This window comes from Eufriesea mexicana, unplaced genomic scaffold, assembly GCF_001483705.2.
Source record: "Eufriesea mexicana isolate 0111107269 unplaced genomic scaffold, ASM148370v2 scaffold1688, whole genome shotgun sequence".
Lineage (NCBI taxonomy): Eukaryota > Metazoa > Arthropoda > Insecta > Hymenoptera > Apidae > Eufriesea > Eufriesea mexicana.
In genome coordinates this window covers 141,316-168,137 of record NW_016909774.1, presented here as the reverse complement: position 1 = coordinate 168,137, position 26,822 = coordinate 141,316, and the positions used below count along the sequence as shown (strand labels likewise).

General features: G+C 38.4%; 1 protein-coding gene across 1 annotated transcript in view; it reads left to right on the top strand.

The window, feature by feature from the left end:
• LOC108548569 (neurexin-3-like) overlaps nucleotides 1-26,822 on the top strand; it is a gene marked incomplete at its 3' end in the record, with an annotated part of 261,403 nt that overhangs the window by 99,914 nt on the left and 134,667 nt on the right. The window contains 1 exon segment of the mRNA XM_017901580.1: nucleotides 19,034-19,192. Coding sequence (XP_017757069.1) covers nucleotides 19,034-19,192 — 159 coding nt within the window.

Genomic DNA, 26,822 nt, shown 5'->3' with positions numbered 1-26,822 from the left:
ATGTCTGACGAATTTTCCTCTTCGTATTTCGGACATTCGATTTCCCTCTGATTATTCTTTTAAATAATGCACTTCGAGAAAAGCTGTCGCAAAAATTGCTGGAGCTTGCGAGCTAATCAATTTCAGTGATACATGTCAATCATATTATTGACACGTACTATTGCTAGAACATTTTAATAATATATTTCACTATAGTACAATTTTCGTCACGTTCTTTGATGTAAATCATTTTAATTATCAAAAAGTATTTTCCGTTTTTCATTTTTCCTTTCATTTTACAATTTTTTGATTCACAAAATAAGGCAATAAGTGTCAGACAGTTAACTAAAGGCAGAAGCATAATAGTAATTATTTTCATCTTTCATTCACCACTGAAATTGCGTCATTTGAAGAAAAACTTTCGCAAAAATTGCTGGAGCTTTCGAGATCATGGAATGATAATAAAATTTGTTTATTATGTGGATCGGAATAATCAATTTCAGTGATACATATCAATCATATTATTAACACGTACTATTGCTGGAATATAGAACGTTTTAATAATATATTTCACTATGGTACAATTTTCGTTACGTTCTTTGATGTAAGTTATTTTAATTATCAAAGAGTATTTTTCGTTTCATTTTACAATTTTTTGGTCCCCAAAATAAGGCAGTTGGTGTGAGACAGTTAACTAAAAGCAGAAGCACAATAGTAATTATTCTCGTCTCTCATTCGCCATTGAAATTGCGGCATCAAAACAAGTAGCGACTGAGAGTCGGTTCTCGAATGCACATGGTCCATACGAGTACTTCGCGTAACAAGTTCTAATCGCCTTCCAAATTAAGTAAACTTTCCTTCAAACCATTTACCAGAGTGTCTATGTCCCTGACCAGTCAGAGAACTATACGAGACAACGTTAGAACAGGAACAGTGTCAGATTTTCTATTTCTCTATTATAATTACTGGAAACGTTCAGCTAATGAACCCGCCACAAACATGATTATATAATACATATCTAATTATCGTAGGATGCCAAAAACAGGTTTTATTTTCTCTTCGGCTTACAGAAATAATGTACGTGTTCCTTCTTTTATGGAAGCAATATCGGGTCTGTGCAAACAGTTTGAAACACCAAAAAGCGGACAGAATAATATAAACGGAATAAAAGGAACACTAAGAACAACTTGGAAACTAACTTAACGCAAGGAAATAATACTAAAATAACGGAAAACACGATCTATTTTCACGAGAATTCTTCAAGATCTGGATAGCGTCCTACATTATTTCTGCCGTGACATTGTAATTTTAATTAATCATGTATACAGTGTTCGTACAGACTAATTATGAATCGATGATTCTCGTATTTTTATTCTATAGGTCCCCAATTATTTTCTTTATTAAACCAGCAAACACGTACTTTTTTTTTATTAATACTAAATTACATCTGCAACTAACTTCATTGAGCTATAAATTTGATGAATTAAAGATACGACTTGCATGTGGTAAACGCTCTATACCGTTGTGATATAATAACATTATATGTGATGTTCCTTTTTTAATTTAACCCTTTGCACTCGACGACTTTTTGGCTAGAGTAGAGTAGAAATTCAAAGATTCTCTACTAAAAAACTGACGATACCTTTTTGAGCAGTAAATAAAGAATTGTATAATAATAGAATTGTAGGATCATTTGATTTCGATACCTCGCACACTGTTACGTTACATTAAATTTGATATATTAATTAATATCGATCTTCCAAATTTTATGAAATGGTGACTAAAGCTCACCTCTCGAGTGCAAAGGGTTAATTCCAATTTATATGCGATATTCCTTTTTTAATTTAATTAGTTTCATTATTTCTTTTCAGTCTTCTGTGTCGTGATATACTTTTTAAATCCTCGATGTGTTTGTTTATTAGGATGATTTAATATTCGTTTCTTGTATGCTTTGTCGAAACAGACTCGTACTCGAACCGAAGAAGTTGAAAGAAAGGAAATTGTCTGCTTCTTTATTCTCGAAGAAAAATAAGAAATAAAATTATTACGAATCGTTTATAGAACGAATTAGGCAACGAACAACCCTTCGAGACAACTCGAACGCCACCCTAAATCATCAGTGACGACACTTCTTTCCACCCTTCGGTTCGACGCTTTCATTAACACTTGCTCGAATAAATTCGGCGACGGACCACCCATCCTCCCCCCGCGCTCCTCGCTTTTCCCCTCGATTTTCCCCGTCGACGTTTTTTCCACGCCAAGATCTCGCGAGCCGCTTTTCAGACACTCGGAGCATCGCCGTAATTTACGATCTCGTTAAAAACGGGGAAATCGTTTATTTTCGCGCGACATGATCTACGAAGGCCCTCGAGAAGCAGCCGGGGGTTGGAACGGGGGGCTGGAACGGACGGCTGGAAAGGGGCCGGGGTGGAGGCGGATTTCAGGCAGAGCCGGGAAAGACGAGTCATGGGAATAGATCATTTTGCGAGCGCGCCGTTGCAACTTTATTGCGTAATGAGCACCAATCGACCGCTTTTCCAACGGTGGACCGACGTCGGGATCGTTAAAACCGTGAAATCCGGTTACGTCGTTAATCCCTTCGCCGTTTCGCGGCGTATTAATGATTTGGAAGAATTAAATGAGATGAAAATACGCGTGCGGCGCCTCGTATTTACGGACGCGGGATTCTTCGCCGAAATAATGATAATGGTAACCCGGGTCCGTTGCCGGTTTAATCGGACCAGGGGGTTGAATTAGAGGGTTGAGTCCGGATTCGAATTTGTTGCAAATTTTCGGAAAATATTCGCGGATGCTTATCGTTTATCGCGTGGTTATGCACGTGAAGTTTTGTTTAAATATCGCCACTGCTGCAGGTATAGTTTGTAATTAATTTTGCGTTGCAGGGGATGATACGGATTAGGATTCGAATATATTAATATTAGAGGGGTGTTAGTGGTGAACGAAATTTAATAACAATAAGAACAATTATTTATTTAATTGCAAAGGTTATCAAACGCAATTATTACGTTGAAGTATAATTAATTTATCACGATTACTCTCTCACACGTCTTCTCACTATTAAAACTCAATTGCAACTAACGTATGCTAAATCACTTCTTTTTTCTTTCTTCTTTCATACATTACATTGACATACACAATTCACACAACACCTCAATCATTACACGCATACTCATTTATCATAATAACCTGAATTCGGTAGATATTTCCATCCCATGCATACTTGTTCCACTTATTCCAATACATATATATTTAAAAATCTATGTAACCATTACCACAGTGGTGTACTATAGTATTTGTTCTTCCTTTAGAAGATTAATACGTTTATTTATACTATTACGTATTCTTTTAAATAATTTTGAATTTTAAATTGATTTATTTTAATTTTTAATTTATATTATTTTACATTTCCGTGATTCGGGGTTGGCAGGGATTTTTAAGCATTCGAATTTGGTTTATCGATCAGTATAAATTCTTGAAAGTGGAGTTGTATTATGCTATTGACTGTACGTGTTCTTGAGAATAATTTTCTTCAAGGTGGAAATTTGCGAAGTGTGTGGTTTTCGGATTTCCTAAGTGTCTATTGAACTGGCTATTTATAGGTTAGCAGTAGGTGGTTCCGATGTACATATGTACGTGGTATATGGTACACGTATACCATATTCAAGCTATTTCTGGAGCTATACCATTTCGAGAGTCTGCTGTTGCTAAAGAACCAGCTATTAAAAGGGTCAAAGGATATTTTCCTTAATTAATTAATACGAAAATCCTTAACCTACGACGGAGTTGGTCTTTAATATAGCGTATTAAGTTACTTATATGCAACATGTATCTATGAAAAGCTGGTGCCGGATACAACCTCAATTTGAAATTCTGAAAACTTGAGTCTGGAAATAGGTAAGATTTCGAAACTCTGGAAACTGCAAATGTTGATTCCCTTTGGTAAGAGGGACATTTTCTTTCACGATGTGAAATCTCAACGAAATTGTGAATTTCTCTAAACTCGGATGCTTCGCCTTATCATTCCAAAACTTAAATGCGTTAACACAAAACGCTAATCTTCTTTCTAGCCAATCATCATCGAATCCTCCAAACTCGACACATCATTCCCCAATTCTCTACGTTCCAAAATACAAGTTAAATCCCTCCCTCATGAATTATCAAGAAACACGTCTTCTTCTCCATCAGTGGAAGAACCGAATTTTCACGACTGTAAAGAGAAATGGAAGAACACGAGTTTCTGTAACAGAAATTCGAAAGAACGTTTAGAGTTCTGAGCAGGCAGGGTTCGACGCGAGGGAACGCGAGGGAGCCAAAAATTCGAAAGACTTTCCCACGGAGACCTTACCGAGATTAAAATCCCTAGGTGCGGCAGCAGCGTGGCGCATGCAGCGTCCTCGTCTGAAATTCTTCGCTTTCTCTCGCGGCTTCATCCGCTTTTCCATCGCATGTACGTATACAATCTGGTCTGCCGGTTCCGGCGTATTTTCCCCGTTGGTCGTTCCGAGGCGCAACAAATAATCCCGGGCCGCGAGCACAATCGTGGCACGAAGGGAGGACGAAGCTCTCGCGACGAGAGATTTCGTCTCGCCCGGGCTCGCGAATTTCTGCTCCGCTTTTCTGGCCAGCGGCGCGTTCACCGAGCATGGAAACGCGAAGCGCACGGAACCGTACCGCGATTACCAAAGATGGCCGCAACATTCCTCCTGTTAACGAAGGGCCGAGAGAAACCGTGGAGGGTCGGCGGAGCGAAGAAGTTGGGAATAGGGGTTGCGAGGTGGTGGAGCGTGGAGTCACTGAGATAGAGGATGAAATTATGTCGGGATTATTTTTATTTTATTTATTATTCTAGTATCGCAGGATTTCATATTTATTCATATTTCAGGATCTATATTCAGGATATTATCCATTATCAGGATTCATATTTCCCCTCGTGTATAGGTAACTTTAGCTTAGAAAGTCACCGAGGGTTTAAGGACCAGGTCGGTCGGAAAAACCACCCCTTCGACGCTTACTTGCATCGAAACATTCTAAATTTCTAATTGTCAGACTTGAGATCTCGTCGTCTGAAAAGAGCCAACCGTGATCGATGAATCGTAGATCTGTGAAGGGTCTCTCCCTCCCCATGGGGTTGAGATTCCTACGGTTTTATGATTCCTACTGTGCTGCCTATTGGTATCCTAATGGCTGTCGTGTTATGATACCTAGCAGGTAGAAGGACACAAGGAAGGGATGCGTTTCGTCCTGGGCCTGATAGTAGACTCATCATTAAAGCTTTCTAGCAGGCCCTGCCTTAGACGAGGTATACTTAGGTAGCATAGGAATTTGTATTTATGGAAGTCGAGAAACCTTAAACCTCCGTTTTTCATCTAGAAGTAAGGGTGTAAACGTTGGTCGCTGTAGATCACAGAACGTATATACTCGTCTGAAAGCCTAACGAAACCGTGACTTGCGGAAAATTTAATTTATCCTGCACTTCTCTGGTGGCGAATAGAGAAAACGAGGCACAGCGGAATAGCGTTAGAGTCAGGGATAGAAAGGTTAGGAAAGAGAGGAGTCGAAGGGTAGCTGTATTAAGGGATAAGGGGTTAAGATTGTTAGAGGCTGGGAAGCAAGAAAATAACAACCCGATAGAGACAGTGGTCGGAAAAAGCAGGAGGTGATATGGTTAGAGGATAAGACAGTTACAGAATGACAGACAGGGTCGACGAGAAGATTGAACGCGACGAAGTCAGGGGGTTGAAAGGTTAGCGCACGGAAAAGTTAGTCGCCCTGACGGGGTTTCAGGGTAACGGAGTTAGAGGCTAAGAGCATTAGAGCATGACAAAGCGGAAAGATGAAAGTTGGAAGACGATAGAGCAGGGTAGAGAGTGGTCCGATACGTCCAAGGGAATTAAACGCGAGAAAAATTGGTGAACAAGATCGTCAGCGAAGGTGAATCGGAGAGCAAGCGTTGAAGCGAGTGAAAGGGATGAAAGATAACGAGGTTAGGGAACGATAGAATTACAGGATGACGTAGCTGAAGAATAAAAGGATTAGAAGACAGAGGGTAAGAGATTTAGTAGAATGTTGGAAAATTAGGGAATGACAGATTTAGAGCCTGAAAGAATTAGGAGATCGGGGTAAATGGTGGAAAATAGAGAGGACAGGACTCGGAGATCGGAAAGGGTTGAAAAACAAGTCGAAGAGGAAGAGATAGGTGGTGGACGATATTGGTAACGAAAGGCTCCAACGTCAAAGTGGAACGAAAGAGAAATGGGCGGAGATGTACTGGGAAAGTCGTTGTAGACGGGGAGAGGAGTGAATGAAATGGAAAATGGAGATAAATAAGAGACGGATGGGAATTGTAGAAGGGTGTCCATGAATGTCGCGGAGGCGCGAAAATGAGTGACGCGAATGGGGAGAAACGGGCGATGCGGATGAGCAAAAGTGGAGGAAGCTCCAGGATGAAGGCACGAAATTTATGGGCTTATGTTAAGCGGGAATTATTAAGAGGATTGGAAAGGAAGTATGGCGTGGAGTTACAATATGGGGTGTAAAAAGCAGTCGTACGTTACACAGTTTTGGCTAATTGTAAGCCTCGTTGGGACCTTTTTACTACAAAGAGGTCATATATTAACACACGAGTTATATTTCTGTGGTCGTGATTTACAAACATTTATATTTTACTGTCAAATATAAATGATTTTATTTAAATTTCAAAATAATAAATAATCGAAAGGACAAATCAACCCCTCGCAAAAGTTGGCTTCGAGATGAAATAAAAATTCCGTCTCTGAATGTTTATTTCGTCACAGTTTGAACGCGACAATAATCAAATTGGTTGCGTTGTAGTTCCTGTATTTTCAAATTAAAACAACTTTCGAGCCTTCCGATATCTATCGAGTTATAATCATTACTAATCACTCGCCGCTCCAAGAACCCTCGTTAATTACTGTTTAACCCACAAAGGCGAAACTTATTCCCCGATCCCGGTACTCATTCGCAACCTCGTTAAGCGTACCGTTAACAAATCGCGAACATTTCCCGCGAAACTTTCGTCCCGGTTAGCGTTGGTAAAATTAAGCAAAAGAGCGAATGAACGGAGCCGGGGAGAGGGAGAGAAGGCTCGCAGGGTCGTTATGGGAAGACAAAGACGAAGTCTGTAAAAAGGCGACAGGGTAATAAGGGAAAAGCGTAACTAATAAGGAAACAGGGTAGGGGGAGAAGGAGAAAGGGAGGAAAACAGGAACGCGAGGCGGAAAGAGGAAGAATTAATGAAACAAGTAAACTGCGCCACGCTGCAAGCCCAACGCTGTAATTTACTTGGTCCGCAAACCCATACGTTTCCAGCCCGACTCAGCCCCATTCTGCCTGCTTTCCATCGGCCAGCGCAGTTTCTATCCGAGTTTGCTAATTCGTATTCACGGGTCCACCTACGGAATCGGACTCGCGATCCTGCGGCGACGCCTCCGTGTCCTGGAAAATTGCTTAACGCGATTAACTCCGCTCCTGGCTGATATTTCTTTCATTAAACGAGTCCCACGTTGCTGGAGAAAAAAGAGCTTCGATCCTTCCGCGAGATGAGTGTCTCATCGATCAACTTGCGAGCATTTGGGAGTTGAAAATTAAGGAAAAAGTGGTATAGCTCTTCGTCGTTGAGATGAATGCCTAGGCAGATAGGGTTGATCGATGATTTCCTGAATTTTAACCGAGATACTGATTTTTGGGAGCCTTGGACATTCTAAAATATCTTGTTCTCAAATATCCAGTTGGGGAAGGCGGTTTTGACTTGTTTCAGAGTTTATAGTTGCCGTTTTCATAATTTTGATAGCTTGCAGATTGACACGTCACATAGATATACTTGGTATTTGACTGTTTTGTAATTATTTTTGATCAATGCATAGATAACTCGATATTTATAGACAATTTTATGGTTATTAACAGTGCAATATGAAATATCAGATGCTTCGTCATCCATTTGCAATATGCTAAAGCCTATACACAGTTCCTCAACCTGTCCACCCCCATTAGCATAGCCAATAATACTCGTAACTCCATCTCCATCAGAATTTTAATTAATAGTAAATCACCCTAACGTTTAAACAAATTTTTACGTAGAATTTCACCCTCCATAGGAATCTTTATCATTTTTATATCAATTTTCGCGTACACATCGAGGATTTTAAAGAGAATTCGTTCATCCCACGTGATCCACGTTACCCTAGATCAAGGAAAGTAAAGTGAATTCGAATTATAGTTTCACGAAATTACCAAGAACTCGAGTCACCTCTACGCCTTGCACTTCGAGCGTTAAATTAGCGGAAGAACTGCGAAGGGGTGGAATCTTCAACCCCCCCGTATCTCTCCCAATGCAACACCTACGCATCTTGAAACTTGAAAGGAAAAGGAAAGTAGCATACTTTCGGGAAGACACGTAACTTGCTCGGGAACGGAACAGCAACGCGTAATTTCCTGCGTTCCTTTGCGCAGACTCCACCCCTGGTGTATTTCGTAATTCAGTTTCCTCGAGTAGGATACATCTCTGAGCAAAACCGAGTGTAATAATCGTAATCAAAAGTTTCATAATACGCGATACAACGAAAGTTTCTACGAGATGAACGAGTTAGATAAGCTTGCGAAAATAATCGCGAGAAAATTACGTAATACGCGTGAATAGCGATACGTTTCTCGAGACGAGGGATGAGAAAAGTTTGCGGGGAAACGCGGTCCAGTCTGGTCCAGGGAAATTGATTAACGCGATTTACTCCTGGAAGCAAGACTTCCCAGAAGCTAACGTGACACCTGAAAGCTGACTTTAGTTTGAAACGTTTACGCAATAACGGATCACAGTTGAGTCTTACCTGGTTTAATTACCTGGTTTATCAAAAGCGAAGCAAACGAAGGATTATCGAGATCACGATTACAGGCTAGATGAAATTTGAATTAATTTCCACCGATTTCAGGTAATATCCCAAAATCATTGCGGCAAATAGGCAGAGTTATAGTAATTTTAATTAGCAGATAAAATAATATAATAATATATATATCGAATTAATGATGAGATAACGTATATTATAATTGGAAATTCAGCAGAAAATTTAATAGATTTAATAATAGATATATATTATATAATTATTTAATTATTTTTAATTTACATATTATTGATTTATAATAATAGATATTTAGGAAGAGATGATAAAAGATAAATTGGCGTTATAATTAGAGAAAAGGAAGGTAATAGTTTGCGAGGATTTAGTAGAGTCTCATAAATTTTTATTTCAATAAGGAAACACGAAATATTCAGGTTTTCGTATATTATAGTTATTAAATTTGGCGTTTTATGGTGCACGAGCATGCGAATATTGATTCGCAAATTCGCATGACTAATTTCGAGTTATTAAACGAATTCTAATATTATATTTCATGCCAACGATCAAACACCGAATTGAAATTCACAGGCATTCGCATCAAAAAATATCCCAAAATTTTCACCCATATCGGTTATTCCTGGTTTACCAAACAACCGTGGAACAAAATAGCTAACAATCTCTAACAATACCACCCCCGAATTCTCCAATCTACAAACACGACCACCGAAACAAACAATCTTCCCCCAATTCGACATTTAATTCGATAACATCTCGCATTGTACAATTGCATCACTGTTCCCCGATAAATAAATAAATAAATAAATAAACCCAGGAAAGTGAGGAATAAAATGAAAATAAAATATAAAAGAAACGTGTCGCGGAAAGTTTTCACAACGGGCTGGAAATTGAATCGTGTATCAAGACGGTTGTATACAAAGCGGCTTTCTTCGACCAGAGGGCGCGCGGAGCATCCGCGAGAGCGGCTTTTGTAAACGAGCTTAATGCGAGGAAAGCTCGGGAAAAATTTCCCGGATCTGCCCCATTCCCTCTTCTTTTTTTTTTTCCCTCTCTTTTTCCACCACTTCCCCCCTCCATGTCGAGACAACGACGCCGAGCTCGGGTAAAAGCCGCGTAAAAACTCGAGGACCGCGACGCTGGTTCTCCGATGGCGTCGTAAAATATGGGTCGCGGAGGACTCGAGGACCTGGATCGCAGTTTTCGGCTCGTTGATCCTGCCCCGCGAGCCGGCCGCGATTTCTATTGGCTCGCGAACGTTAATAAAATTATTCGAACGTGAACACATCCCTTGGGAATCGCGTTTTAATAACCGCCATTATCGTCGCGTCCTCTCGCCCGTGCTCTTTCGCGCGGCTGTTTAGATAAGAAGGGGTTGCTCGAGGATTTCTTCGACTTTGCGGCCATCGAGCTTATAGCTGCGTCACGTGCTTCTTTATCTTTCTTTTCCTTCTTCTTTCTCTTTTTCTTTATTTCTTGGGGCGATTTTAATGGAGATGTCGCCTGGTCAAACCTTGTCGAAGCGTAGGGTTGAATGAAACAGGGGTTGAATGCAATTGAGGGTAGAATGACACTAGGATATGTTCTAAGATTTTTAAAGAGAAGCACGAAATATATTTATGCGAAAAAAATTTAACCCTTTACACTCGAGAGGGGTGACTCTCAGTTACCGTTTGTTTTAATGCTATAACTTAAATAATAGATGATTATAATTATATTAAGAACATCGAAATAAAATTATTCTATTCGTTCGTTTCTCACACAAATTCACGATTTTCTTTTTTGAATTTTAGCATAAAGAGTATCAGTGAGTTCATAAAAATCTAAAAAAAGCTTCGAATTGCATCTTAGCAACGAGAAATCTTAGAGTACAAAGGGTTAAATTATGAACCTGAAAATAATATACTATTGGAATAATAAATTAATTCGTTCTTTTTAGAGCTATTTTTTCTCCCTCTTTCTCTCTTTCTCTCTGTTTACCACGATGTCATTGCGGTATTCATTGCTGAATAATTTTATGACCACTGTTTTATTCTAAATATCGTTCACCCTATACGGTACTCACACGTATTTTATTTACATCATAGATTGCACAATTATAGACAAAAGAATCTTACTCATCCAACGATACTCACACTCACATACATAAAACCAATACTCGCAGGATTTTTCTATGTGAACGGGGTAGTTTAGAATAATTTATTTCACACGAGCTGATTTTGTTCCATTGTTTCCTTAAAATAACAACGGATGGGAACTTTGGAATACACTTCGGTTGATCTTTTTCTGAATTTTTTTATTTCACTGTAAAATATTCGCGTGATAGCAATCGACGGAGAATAATAGTACGTTGTAAACAAACCGTGGGAATTTTAGGATAGCTTGTTTCGTGAAAATTCGATTGAGATTATCCCATGGTTAAGTTAGCATAGAACATTTCGCTGATAACCGAGTGAAATGTAAAGATTGAAAGGGATCGCATGTCTTTATTTGTTTCTATTCAATAACGGCATTTAAAATTTATTACCGGAACATAAATTTGGAAAATGGGGGATTTTACGAAATTTCGTGCAGCATGCGTGATTGTGCGTCGAACAGGGCAGAGATTACTTTAATAATTTCGCGAATGCGGAATTTCTATAAATGTAATCCCATCTCGCTCGTAAATACACCCCGTGAACTTCGCCACCCTATCGGTATAATAAGTTATAACCAACGAGATTTTCATTTTCGCGAAAACATATTCAACGTGTGATCGAAATTTATTTTGAAATTGTCGCATAAATATTCATTCCCTTGTCATTTATAACGTTCGAGCGTGGCGAAAAATAATTGAAACAAAACAAAGAAAGGGAAAATTGGGAAATGTAACGTCGCTTTTGGCACTGTTAAAAAAAATACACGTTAAAGCGAAATGGGGGAAATTGGTGCAAAAAATTTGTCCTCTTTCGGATAAAAGTCGGGTACTCGCGCGAAATCGAGATTTTATACAAATTGCACGGTATTTAAAATGGCGCAGCCACCGTGTAAAATCATTCTGAACGGTCTCTGTCCCGTGTAATTTTACCGATTTAACGAGGACCCCCGCACTCGGCCGGCCATTTTCATTTCGGCGATACATTCCGCAGCAAACTGAAATAAAAAATGGCTCTAACAATTTGGAGCAATTTAGCAGAACGACAAAGAGCCACGGCAATTCCATTTCCCATTCCAATGGCGGCTGAGAATTTCATGGAGTTCCCCGGCGACTGCCGATTTTACACCATCGATGATTAGCGAGGGGAATCAGTTGCTTCCTAGCGCGAAACGAGGCTACTTTAAGACAAATTGCCCGCGAAATTTGAAATATTATTACTCTTAACGTGGTCAGGTAGGCTGGACAAAATAAATATTTCACTTTTGTGAAAGACTATTCGATAAAAGTAATGCATATTACAAAAGAGAGAATGTTGGCTGATTGTTTGACGAAAGCGTTAAGTGAACCCACATTATTAAAAATTGTAAAGAATTTTATGAATGTTGAAAAATAAATAAAACAAATGGGGAGAGTGTGGATTTGGTTTTATCAGTGTGAATACAAGTGTGTGAGGTCGAGTAATGGCACGAATGTAGGTATGTATGTTTTTAGAAGTGCGAAGATCTATCAAAGTGGAAGATCTAAAATGCACGGTGTTGTTGCTATGGATCAGAGTCAATATGTTATAAGGAAATTCAGTTTGTTATAAGAAGCGTGAGAGTGAACTATTAGGATATAAGACGTGTATAAATTATAATTTTATAATAAATATACGGTTGTTACACAACAAACTCGCAACTTTTGCTATATAAACCGATATATTACAATAAAATAATATTCGCAATACAAATCACGCGTTACCAAATATGTACATATTATTTCATGCAATTATTATTATTAATTTGTCATTATTAATTATTATTCTATCACGCAAAGCCTCATAATCTCATTCACACAGTATCGTCGATAGAATCGATAGAATTGATAGAATTTTTCTTACGTTCAGTGGTAAACTTGAGAAATTAAATAATTTGATCATTTTCACAGAAATAATTTGCCTCAAAAATTCTTAATGATTTCTAGATAGATGTACCTGTGATTTTGAGATCCAATCGTTTCAATCGGTGGAATTGCGTAATTCTTGTGAATCGTATATTTTGCGACCTGATTAACGAATAAATTAAAAATTTATTAAAAATCGTGACATACGGTGTTCTCTTTTAAAATCCTATATGTAGATGAGCAAATGGAGGAAAGCGAAATTAAACTCGCGAAATGGGATATTTATAAAACTTTCCTTATCGTGTCACGCGGAAGATCTTGGATATTGCTCGGAGATCGAACTCATTAGAGTAGCGTGTAATTATGAAAGGAACAGGTCCGTTGATTGCGCTTATCTCGTTCTGAACTTCGACTTGGAAGATCTCTGGTCGTCTGTACGGCTATAACATTCCAAAGTTTCGAGACAAGGGCTGCTTCATGCCGCGTGCTGATTGTGGCACGTGTAAGTTTTAATTGTGCGGCAGTTTGAAAGCTGCGACCCTGGAACATTCGGGTTCCACGGTGTTCCCCGGCTACCGACGAATTTCGATTGGCCCCTAAAATAAACTTCGATATTCCATCTAATATTCGCGTGTACCCGCCTGCTTTCCACCGGCAACTTTCCCCGGAAGTCGGAACTTTGCGTAACTTTCGGTAATACGGAACGGAATTGTCATTCGTTGGCCTCATCGTCACGAACCGGTATTATTGTCTGCGATCATGAGGGTACAGCGTGTAACTCGTAACAACGTTGTACCGTGAATCACCATACTTTGCCTGGAGAATTGTTGTGAAGAATCGAAACTCTCAAGTTGCTTGGGAATTAACTCCCAAGTTGGGAGAGTTTAATTTTTCTGGAGGTAATTTTTAATTGTTCAATGAGTTCTAGAATTATGTATAAACAAAGAGTTGCTATTCTGTTCGAAATTATTTTGTAGTTGGTAGACAAGAATTGTTGAATTCCTTAACCTCTTCGAGTTGCTTTGCCTGATATATGTATGCTACAATTCAGAAATTTGGAATCCCTGTTTATATTTTCTATTAACTTTCTTTTAGTTTTTATTTGCTATGGAAGAAAGGGAAATATTAAATAGTCGATATTCTTAACTCTAAAATTTTCTGAATTAAATTAACCGTATCTTTATAAACATAATACAACCATACAAATTACTTTTCGAGAAATATAAAGGACAGGACGGTATACATAATGTGTACACATAAATCAATTTCCAATTCTGATATCTTAATTAAATTTCTTAAATTCGACCTGTTTTTCATCTCAGAATTTTTCTTTTTCCAATTACCAAAAGCATACACCTGCTTTTTAAAAAATCAATGTCGACTTATACCGAGATAGAACTATAATTAACATATTTACATACCTTCATCTACCACTAAAATTACTATTTCCTAGATATTTTTAAATATCCATTAAAGATCGGTAACTCGAGCGTTAAACAAACTTTCGGAGCACGAGTATTTTTTAGAAAGAACGTCCGCGCCTAGAGATTTCGGAAATCCGCAGGAACAACGAAACAACGTTGTTCAGCGTGTGTGCAGGGTCCTTTCCCGCTTCGCGGTAACTATTTTCTGCGCGGAGAGGAATTAAACAACGGGGTTAATCGCGTCGAAGGTTAGCGGCGAGTGTGGCGAGTAATATCGGCTTAGAGCCAGCTGAAAATCCTAGCCAGTGGCGAAACCGGCGTGGAACTTTTTAATTAAGCCAATCAATCCCGTCTGGATGTACGGTAATCCCGTGGATCCGGCGAGAACAGGAAACGGAATTCTCCGTGGTGCATTACGGGAATATCCTTAAGACAAATGTAGTATCAGGATAGAGGAAGTAAAAGTCTGAAGTTTTAAATAGCTTGGAGGATTTTATAACGGGAAATCAGCGTCGAATTCGTGTTCGTGCTAGTCCAAGTATTTCAACGCTGAATTTATCATGGTCGATCATTAGGTTTGAACGACCATTTTAACGTTCCGCGTTCTGAATTTGCGATTAAAAATTCTGTCTCTGCTTTCCTCGCGTAATTTCGTAATTTCATTCACGATATACGTACGTATAATTTCTTTCCATATCTACATATGTGACGAATGAGGTGTCGTTGGATCAGTACAGTCATCGCAATCTGTGTCAAATTAAAAAAAATATATTTAGAGAAAAATTAGAATGGCGAAGCCTATAATCTATGGAAAATGCGGTGGAAAAGATTGAAATTCTTTGTTTTTATTTAAAACGAAAGTGGAGAGAGTTAATTTGTTTTATTGACTTAAAATTATTTCGTTTGTGTAATTATTACCTGCGCGAAATTGGCCGTCATTCGCATTGGGTTCTAAAAAGTATCGTTTCTATCTATTAACAGGTTATTTGTCCAGTAGATTAACAATTCTAATAATCCTTCCTACCTATTAACAGGTTATTTGACCAGTTATTTTTGTTACTATATATTATTTGACCAGCCATTTCTATTATTTTATTATTTGTATATTATTTGACCAATAGATTAACAATTTTAATAATTGAATATTTGTATAATCCTTCTTATCTATTAACAGGTTATTTGACCAGTTATTTCTATTATTATATATTATTTGACCATTGAGCCATTTCTATTATTTTACTATTAGTATATTATTTGATCAGTAGATTAACAATTGTAATAATTGAATATTTGTATAATCCTTCCTATCTATTAACAGGTTATTTGACTAATTATTTCTATTATTATGTATTATTTGACCATTGAGACATTTCTATTATTTTATTATTTGTATATTATTTGACCAGTAGATTAACAATTTTAATAATTGAATATTTGTATAGTCCTTTCTATTTATTAACAGATTATTTGACCAGTTATTTTTATTATTTTATTATTTGTATATAATTTGACCAGTTATAGACAAATTCGTCAGAAAACAGTATACATACACAAATGGCTGATAGATTAGGTTAGGTGTGAACGAAATGGATATCGACGGACAATTTATGTTATAGGTACAACTCAATCCTGACGAATTACACACCTCTATCATTTTTCTCCAACCATGCAAAACTCCGACAATTAATTTCCGCAGGAAGAATAATTATTTCCCCGGCGAGTTAAACCGATAAACCAATTAGACGAAATTTTTTCCATTCAACATCACCACATCGCTTTACACCACGACCAACGAACTAACCTAACCTTTCGCAATTTCATCCCAGCTGCCGTGGCTGTCGAAGCCCAACTACGAAACACCACATCGTTTCGACGTTTGACCCCACGTTGATAAACGAAACACCGGTAATGGAAGTTAAATGGACCCCCTGCGACCAAGCAGAGTAGACACTGAACCATAACGCATCACCGCAGGACCTTGCAAAATTTCCCGCCAGAAATCATCATACTCCATCACCTGAACTGGCACTTTCCGTTCTGGCCATCATCGCCGTCGCGAAAAGGCAGCCTCGAGGAAAACCGCGATGGCCCCCATAAAGTTTAGCATTTAGACAAGAGTCTCTTCTCGCTAGAGCACGGCGTCGAGTGGTCCATTACGAGCTAAAGGGGAGGCGTCGATAGTCGTTATCCGGCGGTTATCCTGTTCCTTTTTCAGCCTCTCTTCTCGCTAAAAGGGGAAGAGCAACGCGAGCGAAATCTCCTTGGGCGTACTCCACGGAAAGGAGCTTCCATCCATCCGGTTTCTCCTTACGCCGGGGTCCGTGGTTCGTTCTCGTAATTAGGCTGCTCTCGAGGATGCTCTCCCCCTTCGACCAGCGGTCGAGCAATCTCCTCATAATTCCCGCGGCCTTATCTCGGCCGTTTCTTCGCGAGCAAACAAATCTCTGCGAGATGGAGAGGAGTCGGCGTGGCGGCGGCGTGATAAAATTAAGGGGTGCGGTTCGTTAAGGGTCTCGCGGGACCGTTCCTCGAGCACGGCGCTTCCTCCAAGGCGGCTGCCAGCTCGAGTGGTGCATTACGATGTTTACCGTTGCTCGATGCCTCGCCGGATATTGTGCCGCGATGCCGGCCCCCCGACAAGGGCTTACCAACCACTTCGCCCCTGTCTGACTCGCGCTTCCTCGAGAACATCTCGGTTTCGGGGTGGAACGGCTGTCGACACGTGTAGAGGATTCCTCGTGGATCATCCGTGGGTATTATTCGGATATGATTCTGGTGATCGAACTCTAGCTTGCGTTTCCTCTTTGATCAATTGTTCCTTGATTCCTTGGTCAGTACACAGGTGAAAAATAACGTGAATTAATTTCGAGATTGTTCCAGGAGTAGGCTGTGTAGCTAGTGAGTCGTTCACAGTGATCACTCAAAGTGATCATCTCTGTTTTCTTTATTTTTTGTAGAGTTGATTGATTGTGGTAAAGAGGTGAGACGAAGATCGTGAAATTCTACGTTTATGAGGAGTTATTCTGGGACCTGTTTAATTTTATTGTCACGTATACTAAGATTGCATTCTCGTTGCATCCAGCAATCACAATTTTCACTCTTGCAATCCCATTAGCGTTACTTTTGCCTTTTAATTAATTATTCCTTGATTTCTTGATCGATAATTAGATTGGTGGAAAACACCATAAATTAATTTAGAAATTATTCCACGAATAATGTCCACAAATAATTCCACGAATAGACTGTGCAGCTACTAAGTGGATTACAGTGATCAATTCTATTTTCTAAATTTTTTGTAGAGTTGATTGATTATGGCAAAGAAATGATACGAATATCGTGAAATTTAACGTTTATGGGTAGTTTTTCTGAGTCCTATTTGACTTCGTTGTCACATGTACTAAGATTGCATTCTCGTTGCATCCAGCAATTACAATTTTCACTCTTACAATCCCATTAGCGTTGCTTTTGCCCTTTAATTAATTATTCCTTGATTTCTTGATCGATAATTAGATAGGTGGAAAATAGTATTATTAAATTAATTTAGAAATTATTCCAGGTGTACACTATGTAACTACTAAATCGTTCACAGTGATTAACTCCATTTTCTAAATCATTTATGAAGTTAACCAATTATAGTATAAGAATGACGAAAATATCGCGCAATTCAACTTTCATATAGTTTTTCTGAAACCTGTTTGGCTTCGTTATCCCGTTGCATTCTGCAATCACAACTTTCGCCCTCCAAAATCTCAAAAGGCTCAGAGCAACGAGCTAAAAAGAACTGTTAATCAAAAACCCAGATCCAAATCCTACCTACCATCATATGCACATCGCGAATATCCTCTGTAACGAACACTGCAACTCTCTTGATTCAAATTTCCCGAGGTTGCGAGGCCCGTTACTCTGATCCGATAGGATGGAAGATGCGATCTAATGAAACTTAAATAATCCGAACCTACTTAGGATCTCAAAATAATTACGAATTGACGCATATTCGTTATAACACAATTATCGACTTTGACAATATATAACAAAGCAAATTGAAGTCATCGGTTAGGTTTAGTCATATGAATTTACACGTGGATATCCGTGTGTCAGTGTTTCTATAAGATAACAACGTGTTTCGCTTGCTTGGTGTGAGTAGTATCCGTGTATTTAAAGCAATACATACCTGTGACCATCGCCTAGAGGCATATTGCTTATAAGGAGACACGGGTCTCGGCGAGTCACGGCACGCGGGTGATAAACAATCGAAGCAATTAGAACCGGCTTCAGGAATTTCCGTCCTGAGCCCTAACATCCGGAGTATAATAACAAAAGGAAAAAAATAGCGCAGGACAAGCAGTAACACGAAACCGTCGAAGAGCACGTGGAACGAGGTCGTGCCATCGGTCCCAAGGATAGTAAGCGTCAGGAGCTCGACGAGGCATGTTGAAAATAAAGCGATACACGTGTCCGGGCGAATTCTTTCTAACGGAAGCCGTCGTGGGCTGACGAGATTCAATCAGTCGCGCAGAACCGCGTCACCGTTCGCGTCAGGCCGAGTTGGCCGCGCTTTAATCCGAAATAGGGGTCGGTGGAATGAGAGAGATGCAGTAGGGGTGCACATGTGAGTACGAGGGAGAGAGAGTGAGTGAGAGGGACAGAGAGCGGGGGCTTTTAAGCCTCCAACGCGGCGTAACTTTCCGGAAAGTCCTGACGAACTTTGGCCTCGTTGCTTGTTGCAGCTGTCCGCCATCGTCGATGGGATTTACGCGGAACATGGCCACACTGCGGGCTCGTTCACACATTTGGCGAGCGATCGACTGCTGGTGGGCGGAGGCGCCGACGCGAGATCCCTGCAGGGCGCCAAGGGGATCAACAACTTCGTCGGATGCCTGAGGAAGGTAAGCGAGATCCGTTCGTTCGTGGGATCGACGTGATCCACTTTACCTCTCGCGATTTATTTAGCCGGTGTAATAGCCGGCCTGAAGCCACTGAGCCGGGCATACGCGAGCTATTGGCTTGTTCGCAAAGTTTCTAGTGTTTTTAACGGATCACTGCATTCAACCCTGTAGACTCTAGGGTATCTAGCCGGGCTTTCAAGTAGGTTGTTTAGCGCGAATTTTTGTGGAATAATTAGATTCTTCATTTGGAGGGGTTGAATGGACGTATTGGATTTGAAGTTGAGTCTCTTAGTTCGATGAAGAGCTAAAAATTTATTCCAATGTAGCTGGATAAATTGCGTTTATGTACAGTATAGTATGATGTACTAGTAGTATTATCTGATTATTTCGCTTTTCATTTTATGGCATGCATAAATTAGTTAATAAAATTCCGAAAGTTAGCAAAAATACTTGTAGCGCGATACCTTGGATTTTTCTTTGCTTGACAATGTAAGCAAGGAAAGATTAGCACCCCTAATTAAATATTAATTAAATATTACTAATATTTATTAAATATATCATATATTTATTAAATATTGCTTAAATATTACGCTTTTTCAAAAATATATCGATTAAAGAATTAATTGGAAATTGAAGTTATTAAAAGGTTAAAATCTTCGTTACACCGATAGCGACCATAGTTGTGCATTTTTAATTTGTTATTGTGAGATACGAACACGTCGTGACATCTGTCGTCGTTTTGCCCGAACATACAGAAGTGAAAAGGTTGAAAAATTTTATTATACAAATCATGGAATTGCATAATAAGTTTTTATTATTTATTAATCTTTTGATAGTTTCATTTAATCTCACAATGCAGTTCAAGTTTATCCATTTTTCACTTTCCGTAAACACTACTAAAGCAGTTCTTTCATTTATAATGTATTATATTATGAGTAATTAATATTTATAATGAATAGAGTGATATTAAAGAATTCTATACGTAGTCATATTTCGCGCGCGTTCTTATATTTCGTGTAGTTGAATCTACGCATGCGTTACTTTCACGCAACTGTTCATGCGCAGTCCACTATAGCGTCACGTTACTGCGTATGTTCTCGAGTATTTTGAAGAAATTTCAAGTAAAGAATAGGCGTTTTCATCAATCCGACTGGGGATAACATAGAGCAGAGAGAATAAGACGTCCATTCCATGTGTCCTTAATTTTGAGATGCATAGTTAGGATGAAACGACATACGAAGGGTAAGTCGATCGTTTTATGATTTGTCTGGCGTTTCGTTGTGTCGTACGACGAACGATTCGGAACGACTCATAACGCCAGTTGTACTTTATCGTTTTCTTCGCGAGCACAACGATCACGATTTCGTATACGTATGTGTAGATTAATATTTCATTTGAAATTATGGAACAATAAAATCAACAAAGAAAGTATAGAAATGTTAGATTGAAAAATTTTATTATACGCGTCATGAAATTGCATAATAATTTTGGATTATTTATTAATCTTCTGCTACATCAATTTTACACTGCAGTTCTATCCATTTTCCAATTTTTTTGAATACTGCGAAAGCAGTTATTTTATTTCTAAGTAATTGATATTGGAAATGAATGGTTTCGGAATAAATAGTTTTGGGTGTGGTCATATTTCGCGTGCATTGTAATATTATGTGTAGAAGAAATTGTGAACTGCGCATGCCTTAGCGTCGCGCGCATTCTGACGTCATACGTAGATGAAATTGCAAACTGCGCATGCGCGACTATCGCGCAACTGTTCATGCGCAGTCCATTATGGCGTCATGTCACCGCGTATGTTCTCGCATGTTTTGAAGAAATTTCAAGAAACGAAAAGACGTTTTCATGAACCCGACTGGTGATAACATAGAGCAGAGAGAGATGATATTATGACAAGAGATGCGTCCGTTCCATGTGTTCTTAATTTCGAGATGCATAGCTACCGTGAAACAGCATACGAACGGTGAGTCGGTCGTTTTATGATTTGTCTGGCGTTCTGTTGTGTCGTACGACGAACGATTCGGAACGACACAGGACGCCGGTTGTACGTTATCGTTTTCTTCGCGAACACAACGATCGCGATTTCGTATAAATGTGTGTAGGTTAATATTTCATTTGAAATTATGAAACAATAAAATCGATAACGAAAGTATAGAAATGTTACATTGAAAAATTTATTGTACGCATCATGAAATTGCATAATAATTTCTTATTATTTATTAATGTTTTGCTACATCCATTTTACAATGCAGTTCTTAGAGTTTATCCGTTTTCCAGTCTTTTCAAATACTGCTAATGTAGTTCTTTCATTTCTATGTAAGTGATATTAGTAATTAATAGTTTCGGAATAAATAGTTTGGGTGTGGTCGTATTTTGCGTGCATTGTAATATTACGTATAGAAGAAATTGTGAACTGCGCATGCGTTAGCGTCGCGCGCATTCTGACGTCATACGTAGATGAAATTGCAAACTGCGCATGCGCGACTATCGCGCAACTGTTCATGCGCAGTCCATTATGGCGTCATGTCACCGCGTATGTTCTCGCATGTTTTGAAGAAATTTCAAGAAACGAAAAGACGTTTTCATGAACCCGACTGGTGATAACATAGAGCAGAGAGAGATGATATTATGACGAGAGATGCGTCCGTTCCATGCGTTTTTAATTTCGAGATGCATAGCTACCGTGAAACAGCATACGAACGGTGAGTCGGTCGTTTTATGATTTGTCTGGCGTTCTGTTGTGTCGTACGACGAACGATTCGGAACGACACAGGACGCCGGTTGTACGTTATCGTTTTCTTCGCGAACACAACGATCGCGATTTCGTATAAATGTGTGTAGGTTAATATTTCATTTGAAATTATGAAACAATAAAATCGATAACGAAAGTATAGAAATGTTACATTGAAAAATTTATTGTACGCATCATGAAATTGCATAATAATTTCTTATTATTTATTAATCTTTTGCTACATCCATTTTACAATGCAGTTCTTAGAGTTTATCCATTTTCCAATTTTTTTAAATACTGCTAAAGTAGTTCTTTCATTTCTATGTAATTGATATTAGTAATTAATAATTTCGGAATAAATAGTTTTGGGTGTGGTCATATTTTGCGTGCATTGTAATATTACGTATAGAAGAAATTGTGAACTACGCATGCGCTAGTTTCGTGCGAATTCTAACATCTCGCGAAGATGCAGTTGCAATCTGCGCATGCGTTAGCGTCGCGCGCATTCTGACGTCATACGTAGATGAAATTGCAAACTACGCATGCGCGACTATCGCGCAACCGTTCGTGCGCAGAAGTCCATCCATCATGGCGTTCGTATTACCGCGTATTTTCTCGAGTGTTTTGAAGAAATTTCTAGAAACGAATAGACATTTTCATCAATCCGACTGGAGATACCATAGAGCAGAAAGAACAAGGCGTACGTTCCATGTTTTGTTAACTTCGGGCTGTATAGTTATGGTGGAGCGGTATACGAACGGTGAGTCGATCATTTTATGATTTATGTGTTGTTTTGTCATGACATACGATGGACGATTCGAGTCGTTTGCGTCGCAAGCATGGCGGTCACGAGTACTTCTATAGGTTAATATTTCATTTGTGCAGGGTATACGTGTATGGTATGTTATCTAGTTTTATCAGGGTATTTTCGCTTTTCCTCTATTAAAGAGTGCTAACACGAGTCAATTGCAAATTCAGAAATCTTTAGTTGTTCGTTTTACTCATTTCAGCTTTCTTTTCTCCCTCGATTTTTAATTGTGTGCTAGTATCTATGACAGAAATGTTTACGAAAAGATGATATATACGCGAAAGAGAGAATTTAATTAGTTATCAGTGATTATGTATAGTCATGGCTCATATAGGAAAGTGTACGTACCTGCCGAGTTTGTCCGAAAACTCACGATCGTTGCCGACTTTCGTAATAATTATTTTCTATTAGTATAGTCTATTGAATATTGGATATTACAGATTAGAGAAGATGTTGAAATAATTATTTTCTATTAGTATAGTCTATTGTGTATTGGATATTACAGATTAGAGAAGATGTTGAAATTTGTTGAACAGTGTTATTAGCTAATAAAATAAATAACGCTGTGTTTTTAAATGCGAATAAGAATTCGTGCTTTGATTTCGTATACTGGGCATAATTGTGGCTGAGAATTCATGATTTTGTTTAGTTTATACACTGTGATCCGTATTCATCGGTGTACAAATTCCTCGAGTATTTAAATCTATGGAAAATCTGTAGTGCAAATTCTTTTGTGAGAAATATTTATTTTTAAATTATAGGTCATAATAATAGGGGTCTCTCGTATTCTCTATGATACTATATGCATCATAAAACCGATAGGAAAATCTTCGAAAGAATATTTCAAAATATATCAAATTTGGTGCGTAGCCCTTAGCCTGGTATTATTTTCCAAAAATATTTTTTTTTGAGAGTAATAACAATTACCAGATCTCACCAGGTAGAAATTGAAATGGATACCTTAATTTAACTTGAAGCGAATTAAATTAAAGTGACTTTACTGATACTTTATTAAATATCGTGTCTTACGAAAGGGATTTTGATTCGGTATACTAAAATTCTACTATCGCAACGCTAAGATATTTCATTACAGCGGACTCTAATATTTCCAAGTTCCTATGAAAATAGGGAATGAAATACCAAAGACGCGAGCAAGTTAAAAATCCGGACGCGCCGTTATAGTAATCAAATTTTTAACCAGTCAAATTGGCTCGCTCCGTAAATCTAGTGTTAAAAGATAAAACCGCATATCCGCATTGCGAGCCAAATATCCGACATAAACTGCGCACAAATGCCTCGACTTCATATTTCTGCTTTAATGGAATAAAGAAATTATTTAGCGACGCTTTTCGTCGCACAAAACACGGAGAAATTGCTAAGAAACCTAATTATTTTGCGGATTTTCATTCCACGAAAAGCGTTCAACCAAATTATTTCATATTCTTTATACCGGAGAGACGTATTCTTATACAGAGTCGTGAAAGAAAAATAAGATACCCTTAGAATGACACAACAACGGAATGGTAGACCTAGCTACGGTACAAAGTAATTATAATAGGATAAAAATGTTTGCAAAGGAAAGAATATATGTTATTTCAGTAGAATTCAGTAAAATTAACCTACTATTTGGAGGAAATAATATATAAATTATTCTAAATAAAAATTCAAAATATAAAATTTATTTTCAACAATTAATAGCTGTAGTAACTCACAAATCAGGCAGTGATTATAAAATAAAATAATTATGAATGTGTTTAAAGTAGGTTCGATAAAATAAAACTATTTTTACAAAAGCAGATGAAAAATTCAACCTTTGCCTTAACTTTGTACCCCTATTGTAATTAATTTTTTAATTTCCAATATATTTAAAATAAACTTCTAATATTTCAAAAAGAAACGTATTCGACTCAGAGGTTACTGTTATAATTACTCATAGAAATGTATTTAAAATTTTCAGATAAAATTTTAAATTTTAATTTTCAGTTCCCTTCGTCCTATTTTCTGTTAAATCCTTAGACACGTTTTCGACTCCTCGCTGTTTAAAACTAGGAAAGTCGTGTAATTTGAATGGCCGTATAAACCATGCGCCGAAATAACAGACTTGTACCAACAATAGTTAAAGCTATCGGTTTAAATTGAAACGAGCGTTATCTCAGGAACAATTCATTCCGATAGAGGTGGTCGTTTGTTGGATAACGAGCGGACAAACCACCGCGGGTGATGCTTTTAATTCATTAACCCCGTTCCTTTTGTAACTTTTTCCCGCGGCCGACCGACAACTTAGAGTTTCGCCGTCGCGGCAATTACCCTAACTCTGCAATTGCAGCGAATACATCGGTCCACGCGATATTAATTATTTCTCGAGATCTCTATCCCTCTCCGCCCCATTGACGAGATCCAGCCTCCTTTACCTTTGTTCCTTGAATTAACTCGACTTCATACGCATCGTAATTTCCCACGAACAACAATTTTTTGATTACTTCCGCTCTTCTGCCTTCTTTAAAAAATATTTCACCAGCCATTCTACCTTCGTATTTACTAGCCCCGTGAATGAAAACAAGCTCGACAAAGCGGCGAATTATATTTTTAAAAACGAGAAATCTTCCTCTTTCTTCCATAATTAATTTTAAAACTTTGCATTCGTAAATCAAGCTATTCTTTAGTACAATAACGATGGAATTGTATACTCACGCGTACAGGACAAAATTATTCTCGTAATTATAATATTTGTTGCAATTTTAGGAAACTTTCGTGATTAGGACAACGTAATGTACGATACATCTAAATGAAAAAATTCTTCATTTATTTCTTTCGTAATTTAACATCTCGTTTTTTCTTTTAATGTACGTACAAATAATTTTTCGATATTCCACTTCTTCCAAAATTTTTATCTAACCTTCATCGATTACGATTGCCCATTGGACCAAGTCTGGTGGACCGTAGTGTTAAAAATTTGCACTGAAATAATTCTTCATCTGTCTGAAAATTCTCGGACCACCTCTACAGACTATCAAACTATAGTCTATTATATTCGCAATAAACGAGATTAAAATTAAAGTCTTATCTCGAGAATGGCGACGTGCGAATAAACAAGGTCGGAGCCACCGGTGGCGTTCTAATCACTTGCCAATCAAAATTTCAAATTACCGTCCCAATTCGCGGGGAGAATATTCCGCGCTGTTGGCTGGTCTAGTTTTCCGTAGAAAAAATGAAAATACGCGGAGCTGAAATTCCAAGGGTGGCCGGTCATCGCGTCGCGATGAAATATTCATGGCGGCCGAGTGGCTCGGCGAAGTTTCGCGAAAAAGCGAGCGGCGAGATGGTGGCCTAATAAAGAGGCGTACGAAGCGATAAACTAGAGGTAAGAAAGGCGGACGGTGAAAAAGTAGGCAGGTTAACCACGGCCATCGTTCGTGGATATTGTCCTTTAAGTAGCCCCCGAACGTTGCGACGGGTTGGCGTGCTATGCAAATAGAGATCGCCACGGGCTTCCTCCGACGCCGATTATCCGCCGTGAGTCTCGTCGGAAATAATTATGGCAACGGAATAATTACACGTCCGACTCGGAACTGCTGGAACCTCGCGATACCAACGTTGTGTAATTTATTAATCGACGATTTTGTCGACGTGGAATAAGCAAGACTTTCCTGCTTTCGCGAAGACTCCGAATTAATATGGCTGATGCTTCGAGGACGCGAAACGGTATTAACACTAGGTTTACGGACGCTATCTGTATATCTATTTCTAAGGACACCTGTCAAATTGACAGGTAAAGGAAACCAAACGATTAGTTTAATTTAAAAACAATTATATATTATACTAACAGTCTTAATATAAGTTAACTAAATCTGTTACCATCGTATAATTGGAGCAATCCTTCCGTCAAATTCACGGGTTCTGTAAATCTAGTGTTAAAGCTGATACATACTTCGTTAATTGGACACGTGTTTCGTAGGTAAGATTATTGGTGGATCGAATATTCGACGATTTCTACGGTATTATTGAATTTGCGTGTACTGGAATATTTTTATTTGTCAAGTAAAGGATATCGATTTTCAAAAGTTCAATGCAAATTTTAA